Below are 19166 nucleotides of genomic sequence, written 5' to 3'. Positions count from 1 at the left end.
AAAATTGCATTAGTGCATAGTTAATTTAATAGTTTTTCTTTGATAGCCTTTCTTGTACTTTAAAGCAACTTAAGAAAAACTTCTGTGTTATAGTAAAATTAAAACTAAATATTTACAGTTGATCAGCTTCAGTCATAGCTGTGGATTGATAAAGCAGTAGTGTTGGGAAGAGTATTTTTCCAAGTTCATAGAGAGAAAAGAAGGTGAAGAATGTTTAATATTTAAGAACTGTTCCATAATGATAATTACAGCATAACCTGATTGAGGTGAGCAATGAAGAGTTTCCATTTTGTTTCTTTTCTCCTTTTCAGGGAGGGGTGGTTATAAATGTTGTTGGGACAGGCACATGTGGCTGTGTGCACTGGATCTGCTGCCTTCCCTGTTGCATAACCTTGCTCAGTGCAGTGTGTGTGCATGGCTGCGTGGGCACATGGTCTGGTGGAGGAAAAGTTACTTTTACTAACCAGCCTTCATGCAGGCTGAGAAACAGGTTATAAAAATAGAATAGAATTGGAAGCCAACCACGGGGCAAACTCATAAACTTGCTAATGTGAGCTGGGATGTGTCAGGCAGGGGGGCAGAGCAAAATCTCCTGTGAAAACATGCACGTGGGGGCTGAGAAACAGGAAAGCACAGGGCCACAGTCTGTACATGACTCTTGGACAGCTGCCTGAGGAGTTTGTACACTTCAGCAAAATACTGAGCATTGTAGGGTGCACTGCAAATTGAGCAGTAAAGTTTCACGTATCTCACTTGCTGAGATGAAATGCAGCTTCTGGAAGATGCTTAGTTGCTTTCTTTTATTTTTATTGCCAGAATAAATGACAGATAATTGTCAGAGTGCTGTCTGCATTCTTGGCAGTAGGTTGGATCAGCCATCCTGCTCTGTCTCTTGCTTTTTAGCTACAGATTTGAGAAAGTGAGTGTGTGTAAGGTTTTATTACCAGTTTCATGGGGGATGTGTACCTGCTCTTGATGGGCTATATTTTTTGTGGTTTTGTTTTAGTCTTAGTGGGTTTTGCCATTCTTTTCATTGAAGTTGATATCAAAGAATTTTGTAGTTGAAGCAGTTCCATTATGACTATAATACTGATATATCTAGGTTATGATAGCTCATGCATATTCTTTTTTACTGAAATAGTTTCACTGCTGCATTTCACCTAAAGCTTTCCTTTTGAACTTTTTTTTTTTTTTTTGTATGGAAAAGCAGCAGTTGTTGCTCAAGATTTACTTGTGAAGTCTTTAATAATTTTCTAGAAAATGCTGAATTCTCTGGAAAATACTGACTTCTTTCGATTCTATCAGACTGGTTTCTCTCCCAGCCCCACCCCCCAGCCTTGCTGGGGTTGGATAAAATCCAGCATTCTAGCATGCTTTCTTACAAAATATCACTGTCACTTCCCAGAAACCAACTAAATTGCAGTTTGGGGATGGAAGCTCTTGGGCAAATTCTTTTAAATCTTGGACACATAATGTAAGGATAAGCATTTAAGCATGACATCCTAAAAAGAGAGAAAAATAAAAAATTAAAGGGCAATCTGTCTTTCCTTGCTAAGGATCTGATTCCTTCCTTGCTGGTCTCAGCCCTGTTCTTGCAGAGTTTGTAGTTGGAGGGGCTTCAGGCCACCCTTCACTTGTGTGTGTGTAAGAGCTGCCAGGAGAAAAAGGACCTTACTAACTTGTGATAGTTATTAAAATTTTAATAAATAAAGAATAAAAATAATGATTGTTCTGTTTGTAGTCTTGGACTTTTAGCTATGTAAATATTGTGGTTGGCTTAGTTTCAGAACTGAAGTGTGGAAATCAAATTACATAGTACTTGTAAGAGACTTTTGAATGAGAATGAAGCTTTTCTGGAATGTTACTGTGAAATTATCAGTACATTTTCTATGCAGACTTTTCTGTGCAAGTCTCATGGGGCTTTTTGTGAAAGTGTTTTGTCCTTTACCTGTGCAGCATGTCTAATGGGCAGACCTTCCTGTCTGCTGCTGCTTTCTTTTTCCATATTGTAAAAAATTAATATCTCAACAGCCTCTTAAAATTATCTTACTTGACTATTTTCTTTCAAATTAATAGGGCTCATTTAATATGTTAAACCAGATGTAGGTGTGATTATACATTGAAATCTTAAAAGCAAGACTTGGTCTAATGTTTATGCTGACTTCAGCTTAATATTTTCTGTGGAACAGAGTGGTTCTGTGGAGGCCCATCTTTTTTGGGCTAGCAAAGTAAAACAAGCTCAGGTTTTGCTGCAGAGTATAAACAGGAATAGTAAAGGTGCTGCTGCTGAGAACACCTGCCTGGAGTGTGGCTCTGCAAGGGATGAGAGCTCCAATTGGGCATTGCAGGGCAGGAGCAGGGGCTGAGTTCCCTGCCAGGGAGGGGCTCTGCTGTTGCTGACTGCATGGCTGCTCCTTCCTGGGGCAGCTGACTTGCTGGACCTGTTAACTGAACTCTGGTGGCTGTGTAGCTGCCCTGTGACCTTGGCTCTCTCTCGTTGGCAAACAGTGATGGCCTTTCAGATTGCAGCCTGGGCTCCTGGGGCAGTGCCCTGCAGCCCAGGTAGAGGGGACCTGGTCACTGCTCAGACACTTTTGGGATAACTAGAATGATTCTGGGATAACTAGATCTGATTCTGTAACAGCTGGGAAACAAGAGGGCACCAATGGCTGCAGCTGGATGAAGAGGAGCAGGAGTGCTGCACTAACATCCTCCTCTAAGCAGAGTTTCTGGCTGAAATACCCTAACATGGCACACAAATCTGTAATACTTGCTCCTACAGATAGAGTTCCAATACCTCCTTGTCTCACACCTCTCTCTATTCCATGTTCACTTTACAATCTTTTATTTTCCTCATGATACTCAGAACTGTTTTGCCAATTTCCTTACAGTTGTTCCTTATAATGCTGCCAAAAGTGACTCACTCACTCAGCTCCTTTCAATCCCTTTGAAAATACCTTTCAAAAATATTGCTTCTCAAACCCATCAGTGAATCTACATTTAAATGCATATTTAAAATTCATTGCTAACCAAAATATTTCTTTCCAGTGTTGTGTCTGAAATGGTCTGTCTGGGGTGAGAAGTATCTTTATTCTCTGTTCCATTTAGTGGAGTTCAAATGAAGAAGTTATTCCAGATTTCCTAGGCTGGATAGTTTTGATCCATTTTTGTTTTCATAGATTTCCTTTGATTTCATTGCTTGGATTCAAATCACAGATTTGACTGAGGTGCTGGTGGTTGCTGAGGGCTTTTTGAGTGGGTGCTGTGAAGCTGTGGTGGTGTGACAAGGCAGTGAGGAAGCGCTGCGAGTGAGGCCCTGAAGGGAGGGTGTGAACCTGTTGGAACTGAGCCACGAGTGGATGGTTCAGAAATCCTCCCTGAAAAGAGAGAAATCCAAACCCTGCCGTGGCTGGGAAGGTGCCCTGAGTCACTGGTGCAGGAGGGGCAGTTGGGAAGCTCAGGAGGAAGGTCAGGGAGCAGTGGGAACCCTAATTTAAACACCTCCTGTTCTTCCCTCTGCTGATCTTTATCTGCAGTAATTGTCCCTGCTAGGGGGGAACTGTAATGCAGATCAGAAAAGTTGCCTGGAAGCCTAACTGCACTTGAAGGCAGAGGGAATTGCATCATCTTCTAGACCAAGGAAGCTGCTGGTCCCACCTGGGACTTGTGAAATGAATACATCTGCTGAGAAGGAATATTCAAAACCTACCAGTCTTGGCCAGAGCTTGTCCTCATGAATGTGAAGATGCCAGGTTAATGATTGGTTCTGAACTGCCACAAAGTTTCATAATTTATTAGTCTGAGCTAATCTTTTTATATTTTTTTATTATTATATTTTCATGTTACAACTCCCAGGAGTTTGCTTTTCCATGTTACTTAGGCCCCAAGGAAATAGCAAAGCACTGATTTGGCAGGTTTTCTGATTTTATTTCTGTAAATACAGAGGTACAAATTCAAGTCTGGGCTTTAGTTTTAGATGAGGTTGTTTTGGTGGAAGTGAGGTGTTCCCAGGTTTTTTGGCCATGTTCTTGGTGTGATCTGAAATCACAGAGTATTCATTTGTTTCTGGGCTTTTAGGTGAAGTTACTACATCTATTCTTGTCTTTTTCTTGCAGTAATGAATGTTATAACAATTGAAGACTATAAGAGCACATATTGGCCAAAGTTGGACAGTGCCATAGATCAGCTTTTAACTCAGAGTCCTGGTGACTACATCCCTATCTCCTATGAACAAATATACAGGTAAGGAAATACTTTAAATGCTGCATAACTTATTTTGTCTTTAAAAGGAAATGTTTATTTGATTTTGTTGTTTATGCATATGTCATATTTTGGGGAGACAAATTGGAAAGTTATATGAAATACAGTACTGTTTAAATGGTTAGAGTGAATAATAGATATATATCTCCATGTTAACAGGAATAAATGCTAAAGAATTAAAATGCAGAAGTGCTGAAAACACTAACATTAAAATAAACCCCATCACAGTTGCTTAGTATAATGTCCTAGGAAATGTAGTAAAGACTCAACATCCTTTTCTCCAAAAAAATTGGCATGGTGAGCAGTTGATTTAATGTATCAAAAGGCTTCTTTATGGTAGCTAATAGGAACCAATTTGGTGTGGTTGATGTGCACAAGGAAATAGAAGCACCTGGTGCCAAGGTCCTTTGATGTAAATTGACATTTGTGTGTTTTGCCTCAGGTGTTTTGGTGTGTTCTCCCCTTGCCAGGTGCCAGGCAGTTTGAAGGACACTCCTTTGGATCTCCATTCTTGTCTGGAGAAGCTTGGGCTGTCTTGGAGCTGCAGTTTGGTTTGAAAGGGATCTGATCACACAGCAGAACTGCCTTCAGGCTAAACCAGTGCTCAGTGCTGGGGATGGTGGAGGGTTTGCTTCCCCATCACACTGCTGCTCCAAACCAAAGTGCTAAATGCTCTGGAGACCTGGCAGTTCCTTAAGAGATGCACTGAAATGGAGATGCTTGTTCTGTAGGTGGCAGATATTCAGGGTGTTGGTGAACAGGATGGCAAGGGGTGACTGCTCTGGATTTACTGCCGAGGATGCTGCTAAAACCCCTGGCCCTTGCACAGCTGTGCCACTGCTGTCTTGCTTTTCTTCACCAGAGTGTTGCCCTGTGTGGAATAATGCTGCCAGTCACTGATGGCTGGTTTTAGAGACTTTCAGCTCTGTTAACTCATGGCCACTTCCTTTCAGCCACTCTGCAGTTTAAAACTTTGGATTAAGACAACTGTTCAGTTTTGCCCCTTAGTTCACATTGAAAACTCAAGAAACTTCTTCTTTCCCCTGTAAACTTTTGGAACTGCTTTGATCAGGACTCAGAGACCAATCATCATGTGTATAAATAATTGAGATGGCTGTTTGAATTAAGAGAGCCAGCTTTAGTGTAAGTAATCAGAATCCTTTCCCAGCTTGAAATCCCCAATGTGCAAACAGTCTGCAGTAAGAGATCTCTCAAAAGTGATCTCTGATCATGAGTAGGTGTGCGAAGTTAATTGTTTAATTATACCTAGTTATGGTTTGCAGATAACTGGACTTCATCCTTGTCATCTTTCTACTCCTCAAAAGTTTTATTTACTGAAGGAATACTGGGTTTTGAGTTTCTCCTGGATTACCCCCCTTTACATCTGAGGCACTTGGTGCAGGACTGTAATGATGCGTGGATATCTGTTGGATATATTTTATTATTACCAAAGCTAAAGATTTTCCATAGTTTAGTGTTAATGGTAAAGCTGGTGTGCAGCTTTCCTTTAAAAATTATGTCTGGGGTTGTAATTACTCTGCCACAGCCTCTTCCAACCAGGAGATTGATTTTGGTGTTTTTTAAAATATGTTTAGACTGTTCCTTTGATTGAGAATCTAGACAAGATAGATTGACAAGGGAAGGATAATTGATATTTAAAAAGAATTGAATTTAATAAGGATGTTTGCTTGGAGTATTTTTGAGAATCTGTAGCAGACTTGGAGTATAGATCTTCTCTGTTTCTAAGCCAGTTCTTTTGTCTGAAAAGTGGAATGTTTCTTGAAGTGGTTCAAACAGCTACATGTATATATTTTTTCTTTACAATGAAACTGACATAAAATCCAGTAGTATTCTTGGTCATCTTTGTGCTGACTAAAGGAATCAAGCTTTCCATAATGCAAACTCAAATACATTATTAGATCCCCAAATATTTGGGTATTTGCTGTGTTTGACATGGTCAGTGATTGCTGTAGGTGTTTACTCCCCAGCAGTGAGAGCTGGGAGATAAATTCCAAGGTGTGTATGCAGGTACTTACCATGGAGCACTTTGAGGTATTAGTGTCTGTTTTCAACTGAGTCCAAAGCCTGCCTGTGCACTGTCACTTCCAGTCATAAAAGGGTTGGATAAATTGGCAGAGAGGTGTGAAGGAAGGTTTGAGATGAGGAAAACATGAGCAGCTAAGTTGTATTTCTGGAAGCCTCCACTGCCTCCCAGGTGCAGTGCAGTTTTCTGTTCCTCAGGAGAGCTTCCACTGCTTGCCCTCTTAAAGTCCTTTTTGGGATTTCCTTTTCCTAAGGTGTTTGGTTATGTTAAAGAACTAACAAGCTTGTGACTTCCTTTGGGTAACATCAGGGCAAGGATGATTCACAGAATTAGCCCACAATCAGGAACTGAAAACAGGATCTCAGAAGGAAAAGGAACCTCTAAGTAGAAGTGCTCAAATCAAATGTAAACACACCCTGTGTGTACATGGGAAGACTGGTGTTTGACTACTGAACAAGTTGCAGAAATAGAGGCAGCAATAGTGTGTGTAACACTAAGGAGAAGTGTTCTTTAAATATCATTTTAGTTGCATACAAATAAAGCAGTCAGCTTGTGGAAGTGGCTGTGTACTGGTTAGCTGTGCAGCAAACAAATGTGTGGCCATCTGCTGGGGTTACCCAGCTGGCTGATTTTGTAAGAGATCACAAAAATCAATCTCACTTTTCTTATCAGTGTTTCTCTCTTTGATCCAAACCAAACTGGTATTTGTGCTCTTAGCTAAAAACATTATACCAAAATATCTTTTGCATTGGCATGTTTCAGTAAAGGATCTGCTGTTGGTAGACTGGATATGAAAGAGAAGGAATGACCTTGACTGATAATATATAAATAATTGCAAACTAGAGATGCTCAGTATTTTTAAAATACAATAATATGAGAAGTGTAGGTTGTCTTTTGGTTTTTAACAAATAACATAGTTCACCAAATAAGCAGACTTTTGCCATCTTTGTTGTTTGCCTATAGTTTTTGTGCCACCTTGTCAGTAGAGAATTGGAGAGCCATAGTTCCCCTACAGAGATACAGTGTAACTGTCCCATAGCCCTATTTTGGCTTTTGGGGCCCTTTAAAATCTGCAGAATTCAAGGCTGGGGTCTGGATCTCCCTGGAAATCATTTGTTTGCACATGTCCTAAGAGCAGTCTCTGCCTAAATTGCTTGTTCTTGGTGCAGAGGAGTGGAGAGGGGAGCAGAACAGAACAGAAATGTGACTTGCCCAGGGTACCAGGTGAAGTCTCCCTGGGTCTCTTGCATTTGGCAGACACATTTTGAAATGCTGACTGAGGAGTAAAAGCTGCTTGGTACAGATGAATGTTGGTTTTAGTCCTGACAGTGAGGACTACTCCGATAATATCTTGCTGAAAATAATAAATGTGTTTGTTTTACAACTTGTGTAAATATATCTTCAATGAATAGCCTTGTTTTGCAGATATTATATTGCAATATGAAAGCAATAAAGTGTTCTTAGGAATCGAAGGTGGCACTGAAGACCAGACATAACACAGCAAAGCCATAGAATGCAGAATTAGTTTTATAGTCCTTCTTCTGCACCTTTCTTCATTATGAAATTGTAGAATTTTCTTAGAATTTAAGAAAGAAATGAAGAAAGAATGGAGAAGCCTGATTGGGTCTGTAACTGTAGAACTTTTGCCATTTCTTTTTAACACTTACCATGGTTTTCATGCTACTTCTATGATACTTGTCAGCATTCCCCTTCTTTTAGTGAGGGTTTTGCCCTAGAATATTCACAGAATTGTTAAACCTGCTTATTTTAATGGAGACTTTATTCACAAAGGAGAGACAAAAGCAGAAGTAGGAGTGTGCTGTTGACAGAAATGTCCTGGCTGTTTGGAAGTGCACTGTAAGAGAACTCATTGTAAGTTAAAATGAAGTTGGGGAGGGGGAATGGGATGGACACCCTGGAGCCTCCAGGGAGCCCCAAGAGCCTGCTGGAGCTCATTCCAACCTTAGAACTGTATTTAAAAGTTCAACAATCATTCAATTAATTCTATAATCCTCTAAATTAAAACTTGAACAAAATGTTTTGGTGTTACCTTTCATTGCAAACTGTTGGAAGTTCATTGTTTGTTCCTGTATTTGTTTCTGCAGTTGTGTGTATAAGTGTGTGTGCCAGCAGCATTCGGAACAGATGTATAGTGACCTAATAAAAAAGATAACTAACCACTTAGAGAGAGTCTCAAAGGAGCTGCAGGTAAGAAACTGCACAATCTACTTCTCTCTTTCCTGGGATCTGTGATTTTATCAGAGCAGTATGTAGGTGGCCCATGGAGGGGATTGTTATTATGACTGATTTACATTAAGTTACAAAATTGTCAACTGAAAACCAACTACTACATCCAAAGCTTTGGCACTACCAGACCTTGGAGATCTCAACCACGTGGAGAGCACTGGCTAAACCTAAATATATGATATAGAATGAAAAAATGGAGAATGGGAAATCTAAAGTATCATCTGGAATGTAAATACCTCAGTCAAAGTGATTTGAGCACATGAGATAAATGTCTGCCATTCCTGTGTAAATGTGTATGAACTGTTTATGGTTCTTGTGCAACCAAAAGCAGCACAAAAGGGAAAATCTAAAGGAAAAAATCTAAGTGAATTAAATATAGATTGTGAAGTATAAGTTAAGAGTTAATGCATACAGAGCTCTGTTACAGCTTATTCTGCATTTTTCTTGCCTATCTGTAGATGTCAGTGGTTTACAGCAGTCCTAATATATACAGTTTGTATACCCCTATCCTTCTCTGCATCTTACCTCTGCATCCGTGGTTGTTTTCACGTGTGTACCTTGTTGAACATTCTTTTTATACTAGAATCTCCAGATATGTACTTGAAATTGTCGTTGTTGTAGCAGCAGCAGCGCTGCTTGATTTTTTTTTCCCCTGAAGCTTTTTTCACTTCCACAGCTGATGCTTGAGTTTTGTACTGATTTGCAGTGCATGAGGTAGAGAAGCCAGATACCAAGAAACCCTAAACTACAGCAGCTTCTTCAGTGCTTCTAACACATTGATAACTAATTTAGGTCAGCTCAAAACAGTCTTAATACTTTAACTGCATCAGGTATTTCTGGCTGAATGTGCATTCCCAAAATATATAGCACTGTGATCTCTCTGATGTCCTTCTTGTTGCACTGTTTTCCTCTTGTGGCTTTTCTTACAAGAAATTTAATAGGCATGGTATTTGCTAGGTTCTTTCTTCTTTTCTCTTTTATGGTCTCTCTATTCCTCATGGAGTGACAGCCTCAGTGTTCTGTAAAAATTGCTTGGAGCTGGTGAATGTAGTATTTAAAATAAAGCCTTCCCTTGGTTCTGCTGAGCTGGTGCAGCCTTTTTTCTGCTGTTTGTGAGAACTATGAATCATTTAAGCTATACAGGTTTGTCCAGTTCTTCTGATATATCTCACAGTAATCCATGGCTTTAGTTTGATTTGAATTTGGGAATACCCCAGATTCTTTACTTGCTAATCCTTGACTCTTCTCTTTTAAGTCTAAAACTGAGGCAGCTGATTTTAAAGTTTGCTTTAGCACATATAAGCTTAAATACCTCTGTGTAAAAACAAGGCTGCCTTCTGAAAATCAGCTTGTTAAAAGAATAATTAAGACAACTGTTTAATGCAATCTTAGCCTTGCAAAAGCTTCCTTATGTGGGTTAGACACACCTGTAATATAACACAATACCATCCTTGAGTGCATCATGTAGGTTTTGTCTGATGTGTGAGCATGACTTGGCTTTTGGATGACAAATGGATCTTTTTGAGCTGCTGGAGGTAAAACTCTCATGTGCCTCAAAAAATTATTCTATAAAGAAACTGTTTTAGCTGTGGGTTGTGAAATTTACTTGTAAGAAATTACTACAATATGTTTTATTACTCTGATACTTCTTTGATCTTAGTACATTTTGGTGACATTCAGTCACCTGAAATTTATGTTGAAAATGCAGTTCTAGATCTTTACTCTAGCAACAATAGCAGATTACTTTATAAATGTTGGTTGCTTAGAAGTTTCTGGTTCCCACAGCCAACAATGAAAAAAACCATATATGTGAATCCTTTATATATATGTGAATCCTTTTAATGCACAATTTGTGGTTTTTTGCTTTTTGACATAATCTCATTCACCTGCCAACAACATTTAAGAGTTTTCTTTATTTGGCAAGCTATGACTTGATGCAAGTTGTTGGTTTTTAATGTTCAGAAGTGCAAAGGTAGAAGAAGAAGAAGAAGTAGAAGAAGGAAACAGATGGTTATAGAAACTGAAATGGCAGAAAATGCAATGCCTTTCCCTGGACAGGGCAGCACTTTGTTTGCATAGCAGTGTAACAGTTAAATGGCAAGTGGGCTGCAGTGTCTGCATGTAACCAACATGCCAGAGCAAGCTATCTCCTCCAGGAACCACTCATCAACAGCCAAACCAGTAAAACCCAGATACCAAACAGTAAAAGTGGGAGCACCTCAGGGGACTGGTCAGACTTGCTCTTGCATGGATTTAGTCTTAATGGAGTTTGGTTTCTCTCTTTGGGGCCTTCACTGCAGAAACTCCCTGTATATATATTTATTGCCCCCCTCCCTGTGTGTGTAGCCCTGTGCTTGCCTGGCCACAGCTGGAGTCAGCAGAGTGAGGGACACTCCTGTTCCTGAGCTGGGTGCCCTGGTCATCCTGTGTGACTTCTGCTTTTCCACACTGCAGCACAGCTTGTGTGGTGTTGGTGTTTGTTGCCCTGTGTGTTCCTGAGGGATTGTTTCACAGCTTTTCAGCTCGAGAGAGTTCCTGTCAGTGGTGGCAGAGGCCACAGGGAGATGTGGCTGGGCTGGGGCATTTCTGCCTGTTGGACATTGGGTGAAGAGCACTGAGCAGTGCCTGCTGAGTAATGGTGCATTTAGAGGAGATGAATTGCTTGTCACCAGGCTGATCTGGGGCCTCCTGGATGCAAAGCCATTTGCAGCTCCCTCATTACTGTATCAGTCAGTTAATGATCCCCTTTCAGGCTGCTATGGAGAGACTCACAGCAAGGATTGCTTTCCTTTTCTGCAGCTGATGTCTGACTGGCTTCTCTGCATTAGTTAAGACAGAGTTTTACCATGTGGACTTTCAGTCATTGAGAATTCAATCTCTATAATTCCTGAGCTGATTGGAATTTTGGATTTTTTCAGCTTAAAAAAATAACGTGTCGCTGCAGAAAACACAAATTAACTTGTTTCCTGTTTTCTTGAGGTCTCTGAAGCCTGTAGCATGCAGGTGATTTTTCTAAGATGCTTTATTTGGAAACATTCCACTGGTAATGGACGTGGTTCATTATGTTGTGGTTTAAAATAATGTCATCTGTTTTTGTGGGTAATTGCTGAGTCATTCAGATGTATGAGGTAGGGTGGATACACAAACATATGCTTTCAAATTAAATACATCTCTTTAAAATGAGTAAAACTCTATTTGCATTAGGCACTGGTGTTTCTGGCTTAATTTATTCTTATGCACTCTGATAAAGTAATTTAAAATCAAGCACTTTACCCATTAGCACTTCAGCAAAAGATGCTGGAAAGTACTCAAAGCATTGACAATCAGAATGTGCTGTGGCTTTGAGCCTGCTTGTTACAAATGTAGCTTTTTTGTGCAGTGCAATATTTTCCTTTCAGTTAGAATAAATTCAGTGCTTCCTTTTTGAAATGATTGAGGGCTGAAAAGCATTTATTTGTCATGTTCCACCTTTTATTTATCTAGAGGAGAGAGAAAAGGGGATCTGTTGTTTTCTGTTTGTGGTGGGGTTTTTATGATGATGAATTATATTTTTTTTAATAATGAACATGACTGCACTGAGGAGTCACTGGTGTTGTAGATGATTTGCATGTCTGCTGTTTGGCCCCCAGGACCTGCAGGTTTATAGTCTTTGTTGTGCAATGCCAGAAAGGTTTCCTGCCTGATACTAATCCTTACAACTTCTCAGCCTTTTGTCTTGGCTCTCAAACCAGTCAGTGCAGTGTATGAAAGTATTGTCCCAGTTGCTGTTTCCTTGGGAGTCAGGTGTCCTGAGTGAGGGCTTTAAGGTGCTCAAAGAACCCTGGTAAAGGTATCAGCAAAGCAGATTTAATATTAAAGTGAATTTATTGCTGTGAGATTCACTGACCTGAATCAGCTCATATGGATGTTTTTCAGATGGTAGAAACCAGAAGTGTTATAAATGTTTGTATCTCTGTGTGTGGACATCAAAAAGATGGCTTTTGACTTGAAGTAGTAGGGGTGACCATATTGCCAGAATTGCCATTCAAAGTGACACAACCATCAGCAGGTTAAGCTGAGAGGAGCATTCTTGTCTGCAGCTTTTTGGAAAGGCTTGTTTATCTCTGCAGCTCTGTTTATCTGTTTTGTCACACTGCACTGGGGCTGCAGACCTTGATGCAATTACAGAAAGATACAAGTACAGCACAAATGAAACTGTATTTAATAGATAGAAAAGCTTCTGAAGGTTTCTTAGTGCTGCACAGTTTTGATGGTCCTTAGATACAATGTCTTTTTGTTTTACTAGCATGCAGAATGGAAATGCAACATGGCCCACAGCTGCTAACCTGCTGTGAGACAGTTACATGAGAAAATGTCATGAGGCTTTGATCAGGTTTGAGTGCAGGCTTGGCTGGGAAGGCACAGTCTTTGAATCAGTTGTGCTTTGGTTTGATGGCTGTTTTTTGGAAAAGGTTTTAATAATACCAATGTCTAGTGAGGTAGACTTGGGCATCACGTACATTGCAAGGCAAGGTAAACAAATTATATTTTCTTGAGAAAGAACAAAGAGTGGTTTAGAAGATTCAGAGCACTTACATGAATAACAGGTTAATTTGTGTAGTCATAGCCATTCTCCCTTTTCACTTGGCAGGCGTGGGAGGGATGCTGCAGCATATGTGCTGGCATTTTGGCAGGGAGCATATTCCCAGGAACATGGAGCTGCCCATTCACCATAGGAATGTAAGCTCCACTACACATACTGCTGGTTGTGCCAGACAACTCTTCAGAAACAGATTAACTTTGTGTTCCTCAAGCACAGAACTGCTTCTCTCTTTCTTTCTTGTGAGCTGTTTGGGAGTTGTTTTGAGCCAGCAGCTGCCTTCTGATTTCATATGTTCAGTTTAAGAATGATATTGAGACTGGTTTTCAAGCTCAAAAAATCCGTATCTTTTTGAGATGCATAGTTTCTTGCCCACAAGTGCCTTAAAATGCCTGGATATTAGATTTCAGATAAGGACAGGGTAATTTAGTGCACAGGATCTCCAGCTGCTCGTTTTGTTTGACTGTGTCTTGTATGTAATCCTTTCCCAAATGTGCTTTCTTATTTCTCATTTTTATTGGTTCTGAGATGTCCACTGTGGTGTGTAAGGAGATGAAATTGTGTCTTGAACACACAGCAGCCATAGTATTTTATTCTAAGAAGCAGTTGACTCACAACCAAGCTGAAGATATTAAGCAAATGCAACTGCATCAGAGTTTAAGAAATCCAGCCAAACATCCAGTGCTCCTGTGAGCAGACACACAATACAATTGTTAATGGAAAACTGTTCTTAACCCTACAAGTGGTAGATAAGAGCAAATGTAGCAGAGGATTTAAACTGTATGCCTGTGTTGAGTGTTTTAAAAAGACCCCAAACAATCCAAAAACCCAACAAATTTACAAAAAAATACCATCCCCAACCCCCTGAATTGACAGTTTGATGGGATTCAGGATGAGGAGTGAAGGAATGAGGGATTCTCTTCTTTCCTGGAAAACCTTAAGCTAGGAGTGTGCATTTTGTATATTTGAATACCTTCTGTAATACATCCCTCAGGTAAGGTAGGAGTGGGTTTAAACACTTAATAGTTGCTGGGGAGTTGTAAGAAGTAAATGTCAGGCTTAATTCTGCCCCATCCCTTGTAATTTAAACAGCTGAATGTATACATTCTCTTTTTTTGGACTAGGACCAGGAGTAAAAAGTGTCAGCCAAAGCAGTTTTTTTGTTGTTTTTTTTTTTTTTTCTTGTAATAGCTATATCTGAATAAATATAGATTTTAAATGCAAGTTGGGCTGTTTGATGGCCACTTAATACAAAAATCTTACCAATTTCTATTTACTCATGAATTTGTTACCATGTGCTGCTTTTTAGTTTACAAAACTCAAATAGTTTATATAAAACTATTCCAGCTCCAGTTTGTGTCCTATAAATGTCAGTGTAGAGATGTGGAGAAAGATCCTGTGCTGAAGCAAATAATTGATTTCAGCCTGGCAGTTTGGTGCAGCTGTACAGTAACACTGTGATGAGTAGAAAACAGATGGTTCTGTTTTCCCCACACAGATTACAGTAATTCATAGATGAGCTGTGAAAATACCATTATTGATTTCTCTTTGGCTTGGGTATTTTGGTAGTTTACAAGTCAAGCTTTAGTTGAGCAGGGTTTGATTGTCAATCTTGCTTTTTTTTTTTTTTGTTGTCCATTGCTGTTACTGTCTTGGCTATTTGGGCTTGACATGAAACACTATCAGGAGAATTAAACTGAAAAGTGACATGCCATGCTGATAAAGCAGACACCACCATAATTTCTGCATTGCAGAGGTTAAAACCAAGGCCTGGTACTTGCCTGACACTAGTGAGACACTTCTCTGAAGCCATCAGCCTCTCTTAGCTTTGTCTTTATCCAGAGCAGTTGTTTTCCACTTGATTGCAAGGCAAAGGGTTGACAGCTCCCAGGTGTCCTTCCCTGAGAGGCTCCTGAGGTCATTCTCATGAGCAGCCTCCCTTCCTGTGACACCTCTGGGAGCTGAGCTAGCAGAGTTCCCATCTGCAGAGGGGAAAAAAGATATCAGTGCTTATATCCCCTGTCAGAAGTGTGCACACATTGCCTGGGATCAAATCTCCACTGCCCAGACAGCTTCTGACTGTAGTTTTTCTGGTTGGCTTTATTATTGTTTTGTTTTTTTAATGAAAATGGCAATCTATCAGTGAGAGAAGAGTGGTGCCCTTTGTCAGCCTATGGTCTCCTTTTGTCTGACGTGTTCTTTCAAGTAGAATTTTCCTTTTTCTTTAATCTTAGAAGCTGTATACAAATCAGAGGGTAAAACCATATTTAAAGTTGAGGTTGAAAAGGAGTGAAGCAGGAATACATACTGCTTAGAATGCAGATTTCATTGCATGTTATTTGCAACAAATTGTATATGCAGCTATATATGAAAGGGAGTCCTTGGAGCTCATTGCCACTTTTATATGTTGTTGGCATTTTTGAACTAAAATTTGTTTGGCCACCCCTGAGAACTGCATTTGCAATAAGATTAAAACCTTATGATCAAAATGAGGAATAACCATAAATAGCCTTTGGCAACTGCATATGGAATAACACTCTTTCTTCCTTTGCCAGTTTTGCTTTCCTTTCTGAACTGTCTGCTCTGTTGGTGTTTGCTGTGAAAATTATCCACGTGTTCATTAAGCATATTAAGAAGGGAGGCAAAAGAAGCTATTTTAAGGTGGGAAAAAAGTCATAAATTTAGAATACTTCATAGACCAAAATATCAACATAAATTTTAACTTTTCTCTTAGGGCTGCTGGTGAACGTCCATACAAAAGTTGAAAAATGTGAAGATAGCTTTAAGTTCTGGGGAGGTGGTCAAGGTGCAGCTAAGCCTTGAGTGTTTCTTGTGCCACAGATGCTTTGGCTTTAGGGAAATCTTTGAACTTGTTTTCTTGCAAGGTCCCAGTTACTGCTGTATTGTGCATCTTCTCTTGGCTTGGTGCTGTCAGAGGAGAAAACAGTGCAGGGGAAGAGGAGTTTTGCTTCTCATTGGCAAGCAACACTTTGCCCTTGGGTTTGTGTAGGTGTATCTGTATATGTGAGCAGTAAGAACTCAGGCAGCCACCCAGCCCCTCTGGAAAGACCAAAGAGGGGTTGGGCCAGAGGCAGGGCAGTGTAAGGGGGAGGATTGGGGTGGAGAAAGACATTGCTGTAGCTCCACTTCCAGCTGTGGATATCTAAGTGCACTTCTGGATTCTCCAGTGCAGCTCCTCTGCAGGCCTCCAAATGGATATTGTACCAGAAACACTGCTTGGTGCTTCCTGTTCTTCTGGTTCTTCTCTCAATTTAACTTCACCTGCTGATCCTTTAAGTTCCTTATCCCCTTCTTTGGGAAATAGGGTATTGTAGCCATAAAATAGCACTTTCAGGTTTTGTGTAGCCAGGTTTAGGCTGGGACTCCAGGGGATGCTGTGTGCTGGAGCACGGCTGGATTTCCACAGGCCTAACCTGAAGCATGAGACCTGAATGCAGAATTCTCTCTGAAGATGTTGCTTCTTTGTGAAGCTGAACCTGAGATAACCCAGCAGTGACTTAGAAAGGTTTTCTGTGGAGGGTAGCATTCCCTGGAGCAGGAGGATGTGCCACTTGCCAGCTCAGCTGCAGAGCTTAATGCCACCCTGCTCTGGTGGAATGAAAGCTCAGGGAGGTGGGAGCACACACTGCAGCACTTGTGCACATTTGGTTATGGATTCTAGGCATGACAGCTGGTGCTTTCAAAACAAACCTCTGGTCTTTAAAAAGCAGTGTTTTTATTTGCATATGCTAACTGTCAGCTTGTTACAGGCTCACTGGATTTCGTGTTGAATGGACCTTGTGCTGGGCACTGATGTATAGCCCTAGGAAAATCTAGTTACTGAAGGGAGATTGGTTTTGCTGGAGGGAGTCAGAGCAGAAACTCTGGAATGATGTGTGGCTTGCTTTGTGTGATCCTAGTGCATCAAATCCTTTGTAGTTGTTTGAGTTTGCTATGAAAGCACAGCCCATGCTGTTCCAGATCTTTCTCTTGTTCAAATTCCAACCTGACTTTTACGGTTTCTTGCAGGCCAGCCCTCCAGATCTCTATATTGAAAGATTTAACGTAGCTCTTGGACAGTATATGGGAGCATTGCAGAGCATTGTGCCTCTTTTCATATATATGGTAAGTTTTAGAAAATTCTTTTCAAATAAATATGTCCATACACGAGACACTGACTGAAAATGAAAAGAATAAAATGCAGCTATAATAACTTCTGACATGTAAAACTTAAGATTTGTGCCTAGTTTTGGTGCCTGCCTAACAATACTGATCAAATTGTATGGGGGGAGAAAGGGGAAGCCATGCTTTTTAAATGCAGAGTTTTGCAGTTTGAGATTTGCCCTAATACTTCTTTCCTGGGAGTGGGGAGAATGGTTTTGATTTTAAATGGAAAAAAGCCATCTCAAATAGTTCATTATGGATATCTTTTTGTACAGAGATCATTTATTGACTTGTTAAATTTTGGCTTCTTAGTTTGGGCAGGTAGTGGAGATGATTATTTTTTGCTTTCAAATAGTACAGATTCAAAAAAGACAGGAAGAAATGTGGCTTGGAAATGTCTTCATCATTTGATAAAGCAATTCAGAGTGTTGGATGGAGGAAGCCAAAATAATGTTCATAGCACTGTCAGGTGTACTTGGAATGGTTCAGAAACCAGTAATTTGCATCCTTTTTGTCAAAGTACCAAAACTTTTTTTTTTTGTGGGATAATTAATAACTTAAGCTTGAAATTTGTCCTTCTCCCAGAAACTGTCCTTGTTTTGGCATCACTTAGAAATGAAAACTAAAAAAAGATTAAATAAACCTCAAACTCTTCAAAGTTTTTCTCATTGGTAATTTCACAGAGTTTGGGAAGCCTTTAGGAGGCTCTCCTGTGTCTCAGTGAATTTCAGTAACTTGCTACAGTATTTTGGCATTGTTACCATACAGATTTGTTGCATTAAAAGAGGAATTTGCCTTTCTTGAGCTTGGTGTCTTCTAGTCTGCTCTTTTATCTGGTTCTGTTACCTGGCAGTTCCTCCTGCTGCCAAAAGCAGTGCTGACTCGGCTCAGCTGGTTTAGAAGGCTGATGGCAAATTAGCTGTCACACTTTTTCACTGAAATAATTTCAGTGTTGTGCACGATGTGGGAAATGTGTCTAGAGAAGTCAGGGTGAAAAATGTGTTTCTTAGTTTTTTCTTTGTGCACTTGGAAGTGCTTTTATGTACAGGTACTCTTAGAAATCTTACATTGTAGTGTCTAACCAAGTTTTCTCATACAGTAACAACAGTTTCCTCTCTTTAGTCCAAAAGTACAATTGAAAAACAACTGCAGGAGGTGAAAGCCTAATTACAGTCTAAATTACAGCTCTGCAGTTCCTTTAATAGATACTTTTCAAAGCATTTTGAAGTGGACCAAGTTGTTAAACTCTGCCTTTATGTCAGAGGTGAGGAGAGCTTTCCAGTTCTGTGATTGCTTTAATCAGGGGTTTCCAAGGCTGTTGAGTTGCTCTTGAGGACTTTGTTCTGAAAGGATAATTACATTGATGCTTAGGAAAACTTTTAATATGCAATTAAATATTTTTAAAATCTATGAAGCTGAGGAAAAACTAAAGTTTTTTATGTAGAACTGGAATATGGCATAATACTTTGTCTTAGTCCTGTGTGTCTTAAAAGCAGCAGCAGCACTTTTCTTTCCTGATATGTACTAAAGCAGGAAAGGTGATTTCTTACCTTGGGTGTGTGTGGTGACCAAGGGGTGGTTCCAGGCTTATCAGGAGGGGTGAGTGAGACAACTGACCTTGCAACTGAGGGAGTTTTCTTTTTCCTTCTTTTCCTGGCAGCATTTTGGGGTTTTTTCACATGGTGATGGATTTTTTCAGTCTTAGGCTGCTGCAGCAGATTTGTCAGAAAAGCACAGAGACCAAATGACCCTCTGAGATTCTGTGGGTTAGGCTCCTTCAGAAGTTCAGGGATGTAACTGAAGGTGAAGCAAGCAAAACTGGAAGTCATCTTCATACACAGTGCTTTGTTCCTTGCAGAAAACTGTTTTGTA

General features: G+C 40.1%; 1 protein-coding gene across 1 annotated transcript in view; it reads left to right on the top strand.

Annotated features, from left to right (window-relative positions):
* The window catches only part of CACUL1 (CDK2 associated cullin domain 1), a 43635-nt gene that overhangs the window by 2247 nt on the left and 22222 nt on the right, over positions 1 to 19166 (top strand). The window contains exons 2-4 of the mRNA XM_058029366.1: positions 4116 to 4242; positions 8410 to 8512; positions 17160 to 17255. Of these exons, the coding sequence (XP_057885349.1) occupies positions 4116 to 4242; positions 8410 to 8512; positions 17160 to 17255 (326 nt within the window). The remainder of the gene's footprint in view (positions 1 to 4115; positions 4243 to 8409; positions 8513 to 17159; positions 17256 to 19166) is intronic.

This window comes from Melospiza georgiana, chromosome 8, assembly GCF_028018845.1.
Source record: "Melospiza georgiana isolate bMelGeo1 chromosome 8, bMelGeo1.pri, whole genome shotgun sequence".
Classification (NCBI taxonomy): domain Eukaryota; kingdom Metazoa; phylum Chordata; class Aves; order Passeriformes; family Passerellidae; genus Melospiza; species Melospiza georgiana.
Note: the sequence above shows the minus strand (reverse complement) of the source record. Positions and strands in the feature narration are given on the sequence as shown.